General features: G+C 37.4%; 1 protein-coding gene across 2 annotated transcripts in view; it reads left to right on the plus strand.

Annotated features, from left to right (window-relative positions):
• Positions 1-19,645, plus strand: part of hecw1b (HECT, C2 and WW domain containing E3 ubiquitin protein ligase 1b) — a 295,654-nt gene that overhangs the window by 41,429 nt on the left and 234,580 nt on the right. For both annotated transcript variants that reach the window (XR_007438544.1, XM_022678700.2), the window contains exons 6-10: positions 587-756; positions 8,949-9,091; positions 10,686-10,786; positions 11,468-11,815; positions 12,866-13,897. Coding sequence is in view for 1 of the 2 variants with exons in the window: in XM_022678700.2 (XP_022534421.2) it covers positions 587-756; positions 8,949-9,091; positions 10,686-10,786; positions 11,468-11,815; positions 12,866-13,897 (1,794 nt within the window). In the remaining variant the exon portion in view is untranslated. The remainder of the gene's footprint in view (positions 1-586; positions 757-8,948; positions 9,092-10,685; positions 10,787-11,467; positions 11,816-12,865; positions 13,898-19,645) is intronic.

Raw genomic sequence — 19,645 nt, forward strand, 5'->3', positions numbered from 1 at the left:
GTTCCTTACTAGTGCGCCTTATAATCCGGTGCGTCTTATAGTGCCTAAATATCTAAATTATACGATACTGCAATTATACCACAACAATAACCTAAAATCAAATCAAATTCAAATCAAATCAAATTTATTTATAGAGCAATTTTTATCACTGATGTTGTCACAAATCAGCTTTACAGAACAAAGACTTAGACAAAACACTGAACATATAATACAGAATCCCAGTGAATAAAACGTCAGAAATTAATGGAATAATGCTTTTTTTAAGGCCCCTAAATGCCTGAACTCAATACTCAATACAGGGGTCAATGGATCGATAGCGAGTCATAGTTTATAGGGTTTTGATTCACTTGATTGCTAAAGAAACGGAATATAAGGCATTTAAAAGCTGTTAGGCATTTAAATATCAAATCCACTGAAATTTTGTGAATTATCATGCGATCTGTGCTTATTATTCTGAGTGTATTCCACAATGGATTAAACATGTTCATATTCGTGCAATGGGAGATAATAAAAAATATTGTGTTCTGAAAATCGTTTTCCTGACCCTCTTCAGATGCTCATCTTCCGTGTTTGTGTGTGTGATCAGATTTCCAGGCTACAGGGCTGAAGAAGGGCATGTTCTTTAACCCTGACCCTTACCTGAAGATCGCCATCCACCCAGGCAAGCACAGCATCTTCCCAGCGCTACCCCACCACGGCCAGGAGAAACGATCCGGCATCGTCTGCAACACCATCAACCCCGTCTGGCAGAGAGAGGTGGGGCCAACTCACAAAATCACACCCACAAACACACAACTCAGACTCGCTAAACTTATGTTAAGTAGAGCTAGGGGGCTGCTATGCTGTTGCTAAGTGATTTCTGTGTTGTCTCTGGTGGTTGCTATGCAGTTAGAGCTGGGTGGTTGATGAGATAAGCCCAGTGGATGCTACTGTAGGTGTTTGCTATGTTGTTGCTAAGTGATTTCTGTGTTGTCTCTGGTGGTTGCTATGCAGTTAGAGCTAGGTGGTTGATGAGGTAAGCCCAGTGGATGCTATTGTATGTGTTTGCTATGCTGTTGCTAAGTGATTTCTTTGTTGTCTCTGGTGGTGGCTATGCAGTTAGAGCTAGGTGGTTAATGAGGTGATTCCAGTGGATGCTAGGTGCTTGCTATGCTGTTGCTAAGTGATTTCTGCATTGTCCCTGGTGGTTTCTACGAAGTTGCAAAGCAGGTGCTATATGATGTATCAGGTAGTTGCTGTGGGGTTCCTAGGTGGTTGCTATGGTTTTCCACATGTTTGGTATGAGGTTGCTAAATAAAAAGAAACCTATGATCTATATATAAAACTAAAGGATGTGCCAGATCATATTGTGCACAATAATACGGCAACAAATCTGATTGGAAAAATCTGATTTTGCATTATTCTTGAGAATTATTTTTTTATTCGTTTGTTTGCTTGATTTTTACTGTATTTACTTTAATTTGTTTGTTTGTAGTTTATATGCATGCACTAAACATGCTGCACTTTAATTTTGTGGTAGATTTTTGTTGTTGCATTAATTGTATTTTTAGTCTTTGAAGTAACTTTTTATGAAATAGACAAATGGATAGGATTTTTTTTTCAGTTTTTGCTGAAGATATGAAACTCTTATATTTATACTAAATACAATTTTTATGTTTATTTTGTTGCAATAGTTTATTTTTGATTTTTTTAATTTATTTTATTTTTTTGTGATATCTCCAATAATATCCTTATTGCAAAATTACTCTGAAGTTATTATGATATTACTTTATTCCCATATTCCCCACCCCAAATGTATAAATAACACAAATATAACACATATTTAACATGCAAGCACACATAAAGTATGCTATTAGATTGAATTCAGAATTCCATCAACAGTAAACACTGCACTGCAAGTTCAACAGTAGCTCATCTCATGTGTTTTCTTCATATTTGTGTGCATATATTAACCCGCGGCCCCCCTGATCTGCCTTTGTTCATATCGCACTCTCCGGTTTGTGCATTATTCAGCATCCACACGTTCCTTATGTTTTGATCTATAACGCACTGTGGCCCCTGTGGGTGAATTTTGGTTCTACTTCAAAGCCGGTATGAAAATACGAGATATTCGTTGGGTTATAATTTGCAATATAAATGCAAAATACAGATCGCATGCTGAGCCTGACTAGCACCACACACATTCCCTTATTCACCCAACATAGTTCCTGTTAGCGATGCTATTTTACCCTTATAAACTACAGGATTTATATACAGTTAATATTCTTCTGACTTGAAGACGATACAGTCGCCATTAATAATTAATAATATATTATTGAGTGAATTTAATAGCTCAAATATTTTAATTATGTACACTGTGAGCAAAAAGGGAATATTTGCCTTTTTTTGATGATTGTAACCATTTGAACTATTGTGGAGAACCCTTATTTAATGTACTGTAAATAATACAATTTCTCTTCCACCCCAAGTAATTACATTCATTTTTAATATTTTTTCACATAATTCTCTGAATATTGTTTTCATATTCAGGTATAACCTATTTTTGGATGGTAATTCATCCATCAAAAGCATGCAGTGTTCCACTAACCTCAAAACCAGTAACCAGCCGTGCTCCACTAACCCAAAAACATCTACCAAGACTCCAGACTGCATGCACTGATTCCCCACCCCCACCAAGACCCTCAGTGTGCACCCTGTCTGTTTTATACCCACAGTATGAAAATGTATGTGAAGATCCTTCTAGAAATGCTGTTTTTAATGTCGTACTGTAGCTGATGGGATAAGGGTGTTTGGTCAGTATGTAGGTTGGTTGGTAGATAGGTTGGGCAGACAGGTGTCCAGGTGGTTAATTGGTCAGTTGGTAGGTTGGTAAGTGTGGGTGATCGCTCGTTAGGTTGGCTGATCAGTAGATGGGTAGGTAGGTATGTTTGTTGGTCAATAGGTAGATCAGTAAGTTGGTAGGTACTTAGCAAATTCTGTTTTTTGGAATAAATTCCCTGAGAGTAAATATCAACTCATTTTAAGTGTTGTCACTAGTGAATTGGGACACAGCCAGAAAAAAACGCCAGGGGAGGCATGTAAACAAAAGCTCACCAGAGAAGCATTTTATTTATGTATTTTTTTTTTATTATCAATCATGATAGCTCAAACAGCCTCACAGGCCAGATGTTTGAGAGTAAATATCAACTAATTTTAAGTGTTGTCACTAGTGAATTGGGACACAGCCAGAAAAAAAAACACCCTTATAAGGAGATAGGGAGCCCAAGAACAGGCGGAAAAAACGAGAACGGGTGGAAACTAAAGTCCCGCCGAGCGCAAAAGTGAGACCTGGGAGGAATGTAAACAAAAGCTCACCAGAGAAGCATTTTATTTATGTATTTTTTTTTTTCATTATCGTTCATTATAGCTCAAACAGCCTCACAGGCCAGATGTTTCACGCTTGCGAGACACATCTGGCCCACGGGTCGCCTATTGCCGACCCCTGCTCTACATTATGGGATGTCTTTCTTTTTTTTTAAGGCTTGTGTGATGGATGATGCTCTGCCTCTCAGGCAGCGTTAGATCAGAGGCAGTCGTCACGTGAGCGAGTCAAACACCCGTGGCTGGCGATCACACTGCAGGGGGGGAGGGAAAGTAGGTCAAGATGTGGAGAGACAGAGAGAGAGAGAGAGAGAGAGAGAGAGAGAGAAAGAGAGATGAGTGAATGGAGGGGAGGGCAATTTCCTTTTCGTCTTTTTATTGTGGGGAAGAATGGAATGGCTTATTGGCTTGGAGTGTTTGACTTGGAGACTGTCCTCACTCACACTCGGCTCATCCTTTCTTCTGTCCATCTGCTCGTTATCTTGGAGTCTCACACACATACAGGGGTTGGACAATGAAACTGAAACACCTGTCATTTTAGTGTGGGAGCAGCCTGGTGGCCAATCTTCATTAATTGCTCATTGCACCAGTAAGAGCAGAGTGTGAAGGTTCAATTAGCAGGGTAAGAGCACAGTTCTGCTCTAAATATTGCAATGCACACAACATTATGGGTGACATACCAGAGTTCAAAAGAGGACAAATTGAATTGTTGGTTCACGTCTTGCTGGAGCATCTGTGACCAAGACAGCAAGTCTTTGTGATGCATCAAGAGCCACGGTATCCAGGGTAATGTCAGCATACCACCAAGAAGAACCAACCACATCCAACAGGATTAACTGTGGACGCTGTAAGAGGAAGCTGTCTGAAAGGGATGTTCACACCTCAACTTTCCTGTTTCCACCAGAACTGTCCGTCACCACAATAAAGTATTGTGGTCTAAACCAGGTGTTTCAGTTTCATTATCCAACCCCTGTAAATACACACTTGCGTGCACACACTCTACATGCATTTCAGTGTTAATTATTGGTGTAAATCTTAGAAAAAGATTCAGGTTGGGTTGTGATTCTTTTGGAAATTATTCACTGTTTTGATTCAACTCAATTCAGTTATTCTAAAACAATTCTGACCTGATTTGAATATAATAATGTCCACAGTTATAGGATACAGACAGCAGCTACAAGCTGAACCTGTTGATCCTGAATGCCCTGAAAGCGACCTTAAATTATTTATCATTACGAAAATCAGTTGGTAAGTTGACTGATTATGTAAGATAAGATGTAAGTAAAGACATAAACCGATATAAATTGAAATATGAACCCAGATATAAACCGATGCAAATCAAGATATGAACTGAGACGTAAGCCGAGATATAAACATGCAAAAAGAGAAAAAACATAGAAATTTGCCTAAAAACCAATATAAACCTCTATATAACCTATATATGAGCCAATATAACCCAAGATATAAGTCAAGATATAAACCAATATAAATTGAAATATAAACCCAGACAGAAACTGATGCAAATCAAGATATGAACTGAGATGTAAACTGCTACATACATAGACCTAAAAACAAACAAATATAAAGCTATATATATAAATCGAGATATAAATTGAGAAATTAATAAGATCTAAACTAATAGAAATCAAGATATAAACTGATATATAAACCAAGTAATAACTGAGTAATAAACCGTTATATGAGCTAAGCAATAAACTACCAAATACATTTTTACTAATCAAGATATAATCTGAGATATAAACTGATATAAATCGAAATATATAACCTGTAATATAATACAGTGAGATAATACAGATAATACAAGTTATAAACTGATACAAATCAAGATATAACATGAGAGATGAACTGAGATATAAACTGAGATATTAACAAGATATAAACCAACATATATACCAAGATATAAACAAGACATAGGCTGAGAAAAAAAACTGAGATAAACCAAGATATAAACTGATACAAATCAAGATATAACATGAGATTAAACTGAGAAATAAACCAATATATAAACCAAGATATAAACTGATTTAAATCAAGGTATAAACCGAGACAGAAACTGAGATATAAACTGAGATATAAACTGAAATTAAGTTAAAACCACACATAAACCAGTTTATAAATTAATCAAATTAGATACTGATTTAAACCAAAATGTAAACAAAGAAGTGATTAATATTATAATCAATTGTAATCAACTGTAATCAATTCCATCATTGTGAAATGAGGGCTGCTGATTGGCTGTCTGTGTTTTACAGCTGCACTGTAATGATGTAATTGAACACATTGTCCGTCCGTCTCGGTTAATGCTCGGTCAGGAGCTGAAGCAGGAGGGTCATGTGACCTCCTCTTCCCACAAAGGAGGAGACTGGGGTTGGGTTGCCATGGGAACTGAACCCTATAGGCTCACTAAGTGGAGGGGCGCTGCTGGTGTTTATGGCAGCGATTCCCTTGTAAAGAGACCCAGGGGACCACAGAGATGCATGCTGGGTAGTGTAGTCTCAGAGGGCAAGGAAAGGGATTGAGAAACAATACATTATAACTACTAAACTATAATGCAAGAGAAAACAATATAAACCAAGAAAATAACCTAAAAATATAGTAATATAAACCAGGATATAAGCAGATAAATAAATTGAAAATAAAGCAATTTAAACCAAGATATAAATCGAGAAATAAAGCAATATATACCAAGATATAAACTGAGAAATAAACAGAGAAATAAACCAAGATACAAACTGAGAAATTAACCAATATAAACTGAGAAATAACCCAATATAAACCAAGATATAAACCAAAAACATAAACCAATAGAAACCAAGATAAAAACCGAGAAATAAACTGAAAATCAACCACTATAAACCAAGACATAAACCGAGAAATATACAAGATATAAACTGAGAAATAAACCAATATAAACCAAGAAATAAACCAATATATAACCAAGATATAAACTAAGAAATAAATGAATATAAACCAAGATATAAACTAAGAAATAAATGAATATAAACCAAAATATAAACCAATATAAACCAAGATATAAACTGAGAAATAAACCAATATGAACCAACATATAAACCGAGAAATAAACTGAAAATAAACCAATATAAACATGTATATAAACTGGGAAATGAACAGAAAATAAACCAATATAAACCCATATGTAAAGTGGGAAATAAACTAAAAATTAACCAAATTAAACCAAGAAATAAACCGAGAGATAAACCAATATAAACCAACATATAAACCGAAAAATAAGCTGAAAATAAACCAATATAAACCCAGTATATAAACTGAAAATTAAACTGAAAATAAACCAAGATATAAACAGAGAAATAAACAATATATATATATATATATATATATATATATATATATATATATATATATATATATATATATATATATATATATATATATATATATATATATATATATAACCCAGTTTACAAACAGATAAAGAAACTGAAAAAAAACAATATGCACCCGTATATAAACAGATAAAAAAACTGAAATTCAAAACAATATAAACCAAGATATTAACCAAGAGTTAATAAGGTGAGAAATAGTCTGAGATATAAACCAAAATATAACCTAAGACCTAAACTGAGAAATAAACTAAAAAAACAAATCAATAAAAACTGAGATGTGCGCACACACATACACACATTTATATATTCAGGCATCCTCATGCTAAGATGAGGAGTCATAAACTCACTTCATGTTCTATTCTCAGTCTTTCACTTTCAATAATGCATTTCCTCCCCCTCTCTCCTTTTATTTCTCTCTCTTTCTCTCTCTTTCTCTGGCATCAGGATCATATCTCACATTTGTTCTCCCTCGCTCATCCTCTCCTCTTCCCTACTCACTCGCTCGCTGTTGTTGTCAGGTCTCCCGGAGTGCTCAAGCTCCTGCAGTGACTGACGGAGCATTGGCCATATGCCAGAGTGTGTGTGTGTGTGTGTGTGTGTTTATGCTGAACATCAAGGACGTGCAGGTTACTGTGCTTCATGTTCGGTGTCACAACATCTCAGAGCCTTCATCACCATGGAGAGCAACACAGAGAGCCCACCTGGGGAAGGGGGCGGGGCTTATCAACCTAAAAACAGCTTTTAATACATCCAATCATCTTCAAGCTAATCTCTTATAAAGACACTGTAGGGTACTTACCTGTGCTCTTAAATTATGTTCTACAAGAGACTGGATGATAGAATTATAATATTTCTGAATTTCTGATAACTTTTTAAAGGCATTATGGCTCTTTGCCTGATTAAATTATTATTTTAATGAATAAAAAAACTTTTAGATAGATCTGGAATGATGTAAAAATCAGTCAATAGAAAATTCAAGTCTTTGTTTTGTAAAACTATTTATAGTTTATGTCCTCATGGTATGATGGTCGCTATACTGTTCCGAAGTGGTTGATATGGTGTTGCTATGGTATTTAAGTGGTTGCAGTGTGGTTGCGAAGGTGTTGCAGTGGTATCAGTGGTGGTTTCTAAGGTGTCGCTAGGTGGTTTCTAAGGTTATGCTATGGTATCTGTGGTGGTTGCTATGGTGTTGCTAAGTGGTTGCTAAGGTGCTGCAATGGTATATGTGGTGGTTGCTAAGGTGTTGTTAAGTGATTGCTAAGTTGTTGCTATGTGGTTTCTAATGTGATACTTTGGTATCTGTGATGGCTGCTATGGTATCTGTGGTGGTTGCTTTGGTGTTGCTTAGTGGTTTCTAAGGTGATGCTATAGTATCTGTGGTGGTTGCTATGGCATTGCTAAGGGGTTCCTATACTATTCATGGTGGCTGCTATGGTGTTGCTTAGTGGTTGTTAAGTGGTTACTAAGATGCTGATATGGTATCTGTGGTGGTTGCTATGGTGTTGCTAGGTGGTTTGCTAAGGTCTTGCTATGGTATGCATGGTGGTTGTTATGGCATTACTAAGTGGTTGCATAGGTGTTGCTATGGTATTTGTGGTGGTTGCTATGATGTTGCTAAGTGGTTGCTAGGTGGATGCTAAGGTGTTCCTATAGCATCCATGGTGGTTTCTATAGCATTGCTTAGTGGCTGCTCGGTGGTCAGACACATAAACTCTTATGTTTTGAGCGTATGTGAAAATGCATGGAACTGAATGAAAGAACGAGGGATAAAAAACGACAAATAGAGGAGTGCAGGTCAGTATGGCTGTGGATCATAGCTTCCTATGGAAGAGTGCATGGACTAAAGGATGAGTGGGATTTGATATGGGGGGGAAATTAATGGAAGTCAATGGGAGGAATGAGGGATGGAAATAAAACGACAAATATATAAACATAAAAAAATGTATTTCATTGTATGTTTGAGTTTACAGCGTAGTATAAAAGTGGAAAAATCGAGATGAGATACAGAGTCATTCCAGCAGCGGCCCTGGAAGCCTCTTACCCACTCAGTCAGGAAATACAAATATAAAACAGTAAAATACAAAACACGAATCAAACAGAACGAGAAAAAAATAAATATCATGATATAATGTTTCTGCCCGTAAATAATCTGTGATCTTATTGTTTCTCTCTCTCTCTCTCTCTCTCTCTCTCTCTCCACAGCGGTTTAATTTCGTGTCTCTGCCCACTGACGTGCTGGAGATTGAAGTGAAGGATAAATTTGCGAAGAGCCGGCCCATCATAAAGCGCTTCCTGGGTAAACTGTCCATGCCTGTGCAGAGATTACTGGAGAAGCATGCTATCGGGTATGTTCTGCATGTGCTGTACACTACACTCATAATCTGCAGTCCTAATCTGCGTCTGAATACAGTATGAGGAACGGTTGGACCATATAAAATAATATCACAATCTTTCAGGGTATTTTTGAGATAATATTCTTGCCAATATGACAAAAGCAATGAAAAATATTGCATTAATTCAAATTAATTGCAGCAAAATAAAGGGACATATTATTGTCATTCCTGATGTTGTCGGTCTGCCTGCTATGCACTCTGATACATATGCTAAAAACTCAAATTCCCAGCATGCACTAACACTAGACCTTCCAGACTCTGGTGATCAAACTCGCCAAGCTTCTGATTGCTCACACCTGGTCCTGTTTGTATAAATACCCCCCTGTTTCTGTTCCTCCTTGCCCTCGTTTTTTGCCTTTGTTAACAATCCGTTTTGTATTTTTGACTCCTTTCTTGTCTTAGCCTCTCAGTTGTTAGTTACCGGTGCCGACCATTATTGTTGTGTTTAGACTTCTTTTTTATCTTGCTTTGTGTTCTGCTGAATTAACTTTTGATGTTAATTCCTGTCCCACATGGACATGGACTCATGTAAGTTTAACCACTTAGTTAATAAAATTAACTTGAGCATCTGCGTACGTCTACCTCACGTCTGACCCACGTGACACCTATTTTAGCGATCTGTGCCGTCTAACGCATACTGAGCTGCTTGATTTAGGGTGTGTCAGTGTGACTGTTGTCAGGGTTCAAATCAGTGAGTGGCGCACCTGTGTTTTCCATTGCTAAGATAGCAATACTCTAGAAAATTCCAAGTGTTTTCAATGTGGTTGATAATTTGTTGCTATGGTATCCGTGGTGGTTGCCAAGGTGTTGCTAGGTGGTTTGTAAAGCGTTGCTATGGTATTCATGGTGGCTGCTATGACATTGCCAAGGGGTTGCTAGGTGGTTGCTACTATGTTTATATGGTACCTGTGGTGGTGGCTATGGTGTTGGTAGGTGTTTGCTAAGGTGATGCTAGGTGGTTTCTAAGGTGTTGCTATGGTATTCATGGTGGTTGCTATGGTGTTTGGTACATGGTTGTTAGGTGGTTGCTTAGGTGTTGTTATGGTATCCTTGGTGGTTGCTATGGCATTGCTAAGTGGTTGTTGAGTGGTTGCTAAGGTGTTGCTGTGGTATCTCTGGTGGTTGCTAAGGTGTTGCTATGGTATCTGTTGTGGTTGCTATGGCATTGATAAGTGGTTGTTACCTCAACACACCTCACTTTCAGACAACCCTTCTGATCGTCATAGATATATTCACAAGCACTGTTGCTATTTTTAAAAAACTGTTGGCGAGGTGTAAGATAGCGATGAGCATTGTGAAGTGCCTTTGCGCAGAGTATAAGTTAGGGTCCAAAGTCTAATGTAGCAAAAAAAATGATCAAAACACTGAAGTGCAGAATATTTAGTGCATGCAGATAAGCTGCAAAAAGACATTTACTCCAACAAAAACAGATTAAACTAATACCCTTGATTTTGGAGGAAAACAGTGAATTAGCAGCTGTCCCATTACTTTTGTCCATATAGTGCACATATTGCATGTTGTAAAAAAAACTGGTTTCTTTCTGCAGGGACAGAGTGGTGAGCTACACTTTGGGTCGGCGGCTACCGACAGAGCATGTTAGCGGGCAGCTACAGTTCAGATTTGAGATCACCTCCTCCATCCACCCAGGTCTGTTCACACTGACACATACTGTAGTACATAATCAATTTACACTTCAATAAATTTTACCGTATAAAATATCAAAAGCAATATTTATTAGTAGTATCAGAGAGAAATTTACCTCAATTTACTTCAGCAGTGAATTTCTAATCATGAATTTACCTCAGTAGTGCTATTCCAATCATGAACTTACCTCAGTACTGCTATTCTAAATTATACATTTACCTCAGTGGTGCTATTCTAAACATGAATTTATCTCAGTAGTGCTATTCTAATAAGGAATTTAACTCAGCAGTGCTTTTTTAATTATGTATTTACCTCAGTAGTGCTATTCTTATCATGAATTTACCTCAGTAGTGCTATTCTAATTATGAATTCATCTCAGTGGTGCTATATAGGTAATACTATTTGTATTAAAATTATTATTATTATTATTATTATTATTACTATAAATTTACCTCAGTATTGCGATTCTGATTATGAACTTACCTCTGCATTTCTTAATTCTTATTTCCTAAATCTTAATTTTACTTCAGTAGTGCTATTCCAATCATGAACTTACCTCAGTATTGCAATCTAATTATGCGTTTACCTTAGTATATAAGGTAAAATTATTAATATGAATTATTATATTATATTATTAATTATTATCCTGGTTTAATAATTCTGATTGTATTGTATGTCCTGTAGATGACGAGGACATGTCCCAGAGCACAGAGCCCGAGTGCTCCACGGTCCCTGAGGAGCCTGAGCAGGAGGCGCTGGAGGCGGAGGAGCGTCCCGGTCTGGCCCAGGCCGAGGACGCCATGAGCCTGGACCAGGGAGCTCCTGAGCTGCCTCTGGACGGGGACGCGTCCACTGCGGCAGCGCCCATGGACGTGGAGACAGGGATGGGGCCCTCAGACCTGGAGGAGAGCCGGACTGAGAATCAGGGGGTGGAGGAGGCGGAGCCTGTTGCTGGGGAGACCAATGAGGAGGAGGAGGAGGAGGAGGAGGTGTTTGAGGGTAATGGTCCAGAGCTGCAGCAGGATGGTGGAGGTGAGCAGATGCATGGTTGTATGCCTGGAGCACCATCTGATTAATTTACAAACTGGCATAAAATGTGTATAAAAGGAAATTAAACACCTGGTAACATATGGTAAGCTATCTTGTTATCAGATGGGACGTGACATTTCCATTACCGCCCACAGTGGACAGGGCAGTAGGTTGTAATGATTGTTACCGGCAGCATCTGTCTAGAATTGTCCATGCGAACAGACACATATCCTGCAAGTCAGTATCATTCCTGAGCTTGCATCTTACATGGCATAAGTCACAGTACACAATACTAGTTTCTGTCTCATGACTTTTGCCATGACAGTGTAAATTAATTCAACATTTTTTATTCATTAATTAATAATAGAGAAAATGGAATTCTATTAATTAGGAATAACTTGAGGTGATATGGCCCTAAAATAATATCACTATATGTCGGATTATTTTTACAATAATGGCTTTAATTTTGGGCTATATGACAAAATATAGATTTTCATCAAAGTCATCAAAATTATACTTTTCTGATCTTGTAAAAAAAATAATCACGTAACAAAATAAAATGCATATTAACTGTCAGCACTTTAAAACATTATACAGTTTATTAATCATGTAAAAAAATGCCAATATGATATGTCACACCACTACTAACTAACCAATTCAGTTTTGCCATATTTATTATTCTCATTATTTGTTATTTTTATGCTTTATATCTTTGCACAGTGATCGAGATGAAGCTCGGAGATGCCAAAATTTTTACAAACGTTTGTCAATTTTGTAAACAGAAAAACTAACAAAAATAAAGTAATGTAAGAAAAAAATAACCAAAAATCTGCCGCAAAACAAAACAATTGCATACATATAAACTGTTAAGAATATCATTATTATCACGTCATACAGTTTATTCATCATGTAAAAAAATTGGCAATATTATTGCATATAATATGAAATGAAACTCCAGTATTATCTAATCAATTCCAGTTTTACTTAGAATTTTGAAATTTTTCGTACATTTTCTCGTTATTCATTATTTTTATGCTTTATTTCTTCACACAGTGACCGAGATGGAGCTCGGAGATGCTGCTCAAGAAAATGAAGAATCTGGCCGGCCTGAGGTTAATAGAGAAGTCGTCGCTAGCGCATCAGCTGTTAGCAATTCTGCTGAAACCGCTCCAGCGCCCCCTGCTGTAGTGGAGGATATGGAAAGTGAAACAGCAGTGGAATCTGAACCTCAGCTGTCCTCTTCTGAAGACAGACTTTCAGCAGATGGTGAGGAGGCGGAGCTTGATGACGGATGCCCGCTCCGGGTCAGAACGACGCCGCGGAGGAAAAACCGACCGTGTTCACTTCCTGTTTCCGAGTTGGAGACGGTTATAGCCTCGGCGTGCGGGGAACCGGAAACGCCACGTTCCCACTACATCCGCATCCACCACCTGCTCCACAGCCTCCCGTCCAATCAGCAGCAGTCGGCTGAGGAGCCTGCAGGAAACGAGGAGGTGCTGGATCAGACTGAGGAGCCGAGGGGTCCGGAGGAAGAGGAGGATCATGAGAATGTGAACAATGCAAATGAAAATGACGATGAAGATGAAGACGAGGAAGCTGCTATAATGCTAGAGCCCCACCCCCTCACCCCCGACGGAATGCCCCACCCTCGCCGGACCCTCCCCCGCAGCCGCTCCCACCAGCGACTCTCCGACCTCATCCAGATGCTGGACGGCGAGGGTCGGCCGCCGGGGGGCGACGGTCAGGCGGAAGGTCAGAGGTCACCTGGTGAGAGCGAGGGCGACCTCAGCCCGGTGCCCTGCTGCAGTCACATGATCCAGAGGGGCATGGCACCCATGCGGGCGGCGTCTCTGGACAGCGCCCGTCGCTCCGAGAGCACCGTCTTCTCCTCGCAGGAGGAGGAGGACGAGACCGACGTGATGAACGGGGTCCTCGGACTGGAGGCGGAGCTAGGCCAGGGGGCGGAGTGTGGAGAACCGGGGGAGGGTGACCCCCAGTGGGAGGAGGCGACAGACGCCCAGGTCCAGAGTCCCCACGCCATCGTAGGTAATGGAGAGTCTCCGGTGGCTGGAACCAGTAACAGGAGTGAGTAGGAGCCAGTGTTTATTTGTGTTAATTATTCAGCAAATATTAATTTTAATTAATATTAATATTTGTAATATTAATGTTATGAGATTCATACAAATTAACTTGTTCTTCCTCTTACTTATGCTTTTTAATAGAAATTTAACGAAAGAACGAAAGAAAGAAGCTCTAAGTAAAGAAAGAAAGAAAGAAGCTTAAGTAAAGAAAGAAAGAGAAAGAAAGAAGCTCTAAGTCAAGAAAGAAAAAAGTTCTAAGTAAAGAAAGAAACAGAAAGAAAGAAAAAAAGAAGGAATTTTTAAGTAAAGAAAGAAGCTTTTTGTAAAGAAATAAAAAGAAAGAAGCTCCAAGTAAAGAAAGACAGAAAAAAAGAAAGAAAGAAAGAAAGAAAGAAAGAAAGAAAGAAAGAAAGAAGCTCTAAGTAAAGAAATAAAAAGAAAGAAAGAAGCTCTAAGTAAGGAAAGAAAGAGAAAAAAAGAAACTAAGTCAAGAAAGAAAAAAGCTCTAAGTAAAGAAAGAAAGAAAAAGAAAGAAGCTCTAAATAAGTAAAGAAAGAAAAAAGAAAGGAAAAAGAAAGAATCTTTAAGTAAAGAAAGAAGCTTTTTGTAAAGAAATAAAAAGAAAGAAGCTCTAAGTAAAGAAAGAAAGAAAGAAAGACAGAAAGAAAGAAATAAGCTCTAAGTAAATAAATAAAGAGAAAGGAAGAAGCTCTAAGTAAAAAAAGAAAGACAGAAAGAAAGAAAGAAGTGTGGTGGAAAAATAATGACAGGAAGAAAGAAATATTCAGAGTCTCTGAGTCTTGATCAGAATGAGTAACAAGATTTATTGAGAAGCCACACGTAATGAATACAGAGTGAACTCCTGCCTTGCAAGAGGTGCCAAGCTCTCTTTATACCTTTTAGATCCTCCCATCCCTTACTTCCCAATTATGGGCACAGTGCCACCATTGTGACACGTCAACTTCTTCTGACATGTGATATGACATAATCCCTTAGTGAGCATATCAGGCTGGTTCTCAAAACATTGCAAGCAGAAAGGAAGATGACCCTGGCGCCAGAATTTGTAGAACAACTGTGACGTGCATTCCTTAACACATACACATAGCCAGATAGAGAAAACTCTTACTCAGCATTTCAAAAAAGCTCACTGAGGGTAGAATGGTCACAGTACACATTATCATCGCATAGAACAAAAAGTAATATCATTAATAGTCGTCATTGTTTATGAATCATCACACGTCATTGATTATGAATCATTTCAATAAACACCTTCCATCACACTCCCCCCTTTGATTCTGAATCAATAATGAAAATTTTCTTTTTACAGCTAATTTTCTTTACCTTCATTAAACAAACGGTCTAGCCCAAATGCAGTATCTAACTCTATTGTATCTACTGTAACTTGCAGGAAACTGGCCTTTCTTCTGCATATGGCGGAACAAAAATTAATAGATATATATATTAGAAAAGAGTAAAAGTACATCAACAAATAAAATCTCGATAGGTCAACACATTCGCGCGCGCGAGAGAGAGAGAGAGAGAGAGAGAGAGAGAGAGAGAGAGAGAGAGAGAGAGAGAGAGAGAGAGAGAGAGAGAGAGAGAGAGAAAGAAAGAAAGAAATAAACTAAAGCCAGTCGAGGGCCAGAGAGAATTCCTCATACTTCATCCAAGCAGTTATACATTTTGCAAATGACATGTGATTGTACAGAACTTATCAATATGATTACGTCAGCAGAGTCCAGTTAACAGCATGTTGTCCAGTTTTAATGACGTGATTAGCTCCAGCCTGTCTGAGCAACAGATTCTTATCATGATGTTGTTCAGCACTGTGTCCTTCATGAACACAGCAGACAGTCCTTAAGTGTCCTAAAGTCTGTGAGAAGATGAGACAGAGGAAAAGAGTGGATGTAAAGATCTTCTGGCTATCTGAGGAGAGGTTTCCAGCACTTCACTCAGATAACTTGTTGTCTCCTAGTTCATATGCATTGGTCCCAGAACAGCAGAACAGCAGTGAAGCTTCTCTGCCACTCAGGGTCACATTCTCCTCACAGCTCTCACTGTTGATGAAAACACTCTGACCTTCCTGATTCCTGAAAAAAGTAAAAAAAAAAAAAAAAACAACCTCCAAAGCCTTGTCATAGTGACAGTTAAAAAGAGAGCAGAGATCATAAGGTTATTAAGTGAATTATAATGTGAACAGTAAAAATAATAACTGTATATATAAATGTATAAAACATTTAAGAATAAGAGTGTGAAGGTGTGGTTATCTCCAATCACACCCTTCACTCCCCCCTTCTAGACCAAATGGAATCATCCAAGATTCCATGATGGTCTACATAACGCCTAAGAAGCCCCGGGAGTAATGACAAGTGTCCGCATACAGAGTATGAGAACAAGTGTTTCTTCATCTCAGCTGTGGACATGCTGGGGCCTATTGCACACCAGTCCCCACGCCGGACTCTCCCTGCCTCGTCATGCCCACCATGGATCTGAGAAGATTCATAAACAAATTTTACTACATTAACTTTCTCTTTTTTTTTTTTTTCCAGAATTACAACATGAAGTTTAAAAGTGTTAAAATCAAGTCAATGTTTTTCAACATTGTCACTGTTTTCGCTCTAGACTATAGAATACATAGTCTCAACATTTATTTATCAAATGCCTTCATATTTTCTTTTAACCTTTCACATTGTCTAATTTAATCTTCAACCACAATAATGTATATATTTTTTATACATTAATTAGACATTTTCTTACACTAGATGCTGAGAAGCTGATCTACACCTTTGTTTTGATTAGACTATTGTAATGCATTATTCTCTGGATTACAATTATTATTCTCTACAATTTACAAATTACATTGTGGTCAAAATGCTGCAGCTACAGTTCTAACTCACACACATAAAAAAGAGAGAAGATTATTTAGATTGGATTTTAATATTCATTTAGTGTAAAAAGTGTAAAAATCTCTTAACTGCTTAGCAGCTAAGTATATATCAGGACTCCTGACAGATCGACAATTCCAGCTCATTTGTTGAGAACATTTAGCGTTGCATTCTGTATTTATGCACCAAAGATTTGTAACTCTCTATCAGTTTATATCCATCAGGGATCACCCAGTTCTTCCTTTGAAGCACATCTAAAACTTATTTGTGCACTTCAGATTAATCTTAGTTTTATTTATTTTAAAATAGTTTGTTATGTGCCAAAATTCTTAATGCCAATCTGTAGACAAACAATCCTCAACTTTACACATACTCAGAAATCCTTAAAGCATTGTTCAGAATATTTAGTCTGATTAGTGCTGTTATTTGAGGGCGAACACACAAAGAGCATAAAACACCCCCTTTTTATTTTAGTTATTAAGTAGAGAGTTCAGTTCTTCCAAAACACTGATGAGTATGATGCAGTCAGTGCATTTCCTCTATATCCTTCGTAAACTTATTTTCCATCTGTTAACTTGAGTCTAAAAACATTTGGCTGATGTTAGAATTTAAATGTGTGTGGAGTTGTGTCCACAAGCTGTTGTAGGCATGGTCCACCTAAGTTTAGACTAACTAGTTCCTATGACAGTGATTTTGAAGCTATGAGCTGCAGTGGTCCTGTTTGAAGTTATTGGCCTAATATTTATTTTCCTTGTTCAGTTCCAATATATATTTTGCGAACTGTGCTACCTGTAAATTAATTGCAAAAAATAAAAACATATTTAAGTTTCACTTGTTTGGCAAAGTTGCAAGACTGTTAGCTGGTGGTTTAGCAAGCTAGTTATTATTATATATATTGAATTAATTTAGCATTAATATTAATGCACATATAAGAGAAAGATTTCTATCTTACCCTATATATATATTTTTAAAAAACCTTTGGAGCAAGCAAAGCTCTTTTTGTAGTTGATAGTCTACATTGATGTATTAATAAGATTTTAAATGGTTGATTTTTATTTAAGCCAGCATGCTTGGTTACTTTAGCTAGTTACAACTACATCTGAGTTTATATGTATTAATTTTGTCAAAAGCCAGTAAACAACTTCCCTTACATAAGCCTTAATGGAGATGATTGTTATTAAAAATGTTTTATACAAATCATAGTCATTAGGCAACATAAATTACATAATGTAAACCTAAAAAAAAAAAAAAACTTTCCAGTGAAAATTGAGGGCCAATGTGTGATAGGCCTTTAATGTATTAATCTGCCCAGCAACCATGTTTGGCTACTGTTTACAATGAAATTAAAGATTTTTCCCTGAACTAGATATTATTTTTAATTCATCAAAGTTTTTGATGAGAAACACTATTTAAAAGAGAAACCAAAAAAGCTAAAACCTCCCTTTTTTTTTCTCTTAAAAATAAAGGTAAAACAGTCATAATTTGAGTCACCACCAGATTTAAAGTTTAACCAAACATTTTCTACATGAGGCATAAACATCAAAAATTAAATAAAATCACTCCTTTTAATGGAAAAAAGTAAACAGGCATAAAAATAAAAAATCTGGTCTCACGTCTCTGTTGCTGGCTCAGGCTGAGGGGTGAATCCACTGGGCTGATTGGCTGCTGGGGGTGGGTGGTGTTGATGGTTGAGCAGGTGCTGTCTGAAGCGGTCTCTGATCGCTCAGTTCTTCCAGATCTGAAACCAGTTTCCTGGACCAGTGCTGTAACATTTCAATCACAGCAGGTCCGGTGAAGACGCAGTCCAGCCATCGACCGACAGCTGGACCAAACACAGTCTCTCATCTGAGACTCTCCTAATGAAGTGCTCTGGTTCAGATGATGTTCACAGTACTGTTGCAGAGGACCCTGTCTCTGAGGGTCAAAACTCCTGTGATGAGCACCACCCCCGCCTTCTCAAACACCCAGAAAACAGCACTGAGCAACAATCAGTCAAAAGAGAAAAAATCCCTCCAAAAAAAAACTTTAAAAGAAAAAAATAATAATAAAAAAGAAATCCTGAAAGGAATTCTAACATGGTTAAAAATTGTTTAGCCTCATGAAATAACTAAAACAAAAATTATTTCCAGCCAAACGATGCTTGATATTTCTAAACTGTATAAACATTAACATTATATTGTTGTGCTCTGATGGGGACTCAAAATATAGCCAAGAATATGCAAGCAAGTTCTTCATTGCGAGAAATAGAAAACATATGGAAAGCAAAACAAAAAGCTCCATTTTTTTTTTTTTTTTTTTTTTTTTTTTTTTTTTTAAACATCTGATGTCTCCTTGTTTAAAAGTCAGAAAGAGAGACCCAATTCACTGCAGCTCGTAATAGATACAATATTAAGTTTGTCAAATTAAAGCTTTCCAAAGAAAGTAAGATCTTTCCTTACTGGTTTCTAAAATCTACCATCCTCATTAAGAGAATCAAAAGATCAGCATAGACTGAGATACATGAGAACCACTAGAGAAATTAGATATGTGTATTCTTTAAATCTCATTCAGCTGAGACTGAGCTGAAATCAGTCTCAATAAAAAAGAATAATAATAGAAAAGGCCTAAACCACATGAAGACAGAAGCTGTGTTCAGAATGGCTCACTCATTAACTCTTTCACTATGTAGCATTTTCTATTTACTAAACGAATTATGGAACAACCAAACAATAAACCATGTTTGTCCTGCTCTGAGGACGTCTAATACAACAGCACTGCATTGCATTATAGTATATTTTGGAATTTCTAAATTTTGTGATGCATTAGGTTTTTCATAGTGAACTATATAGGGAACAGAATGTACTGCTGCGGTTTTAAACAGTACTGCA

This window comes from Astyanax mexicanus, chromosome 4 (genome assembly GCF_023375975.1).
Source record: "Astyanax mexicanus isolate ESR-SI-001 chromosome 4, AstMex3_surface, whole genome shotgun sequence".
In the NCBI taxonomy this organism is placed as follows: Eukaryota; Metazoa; Chordata; class Actinopteri; order Characiformes; family Acestrorhamphidae; genus Astyanax; species Astyanax mexicanus.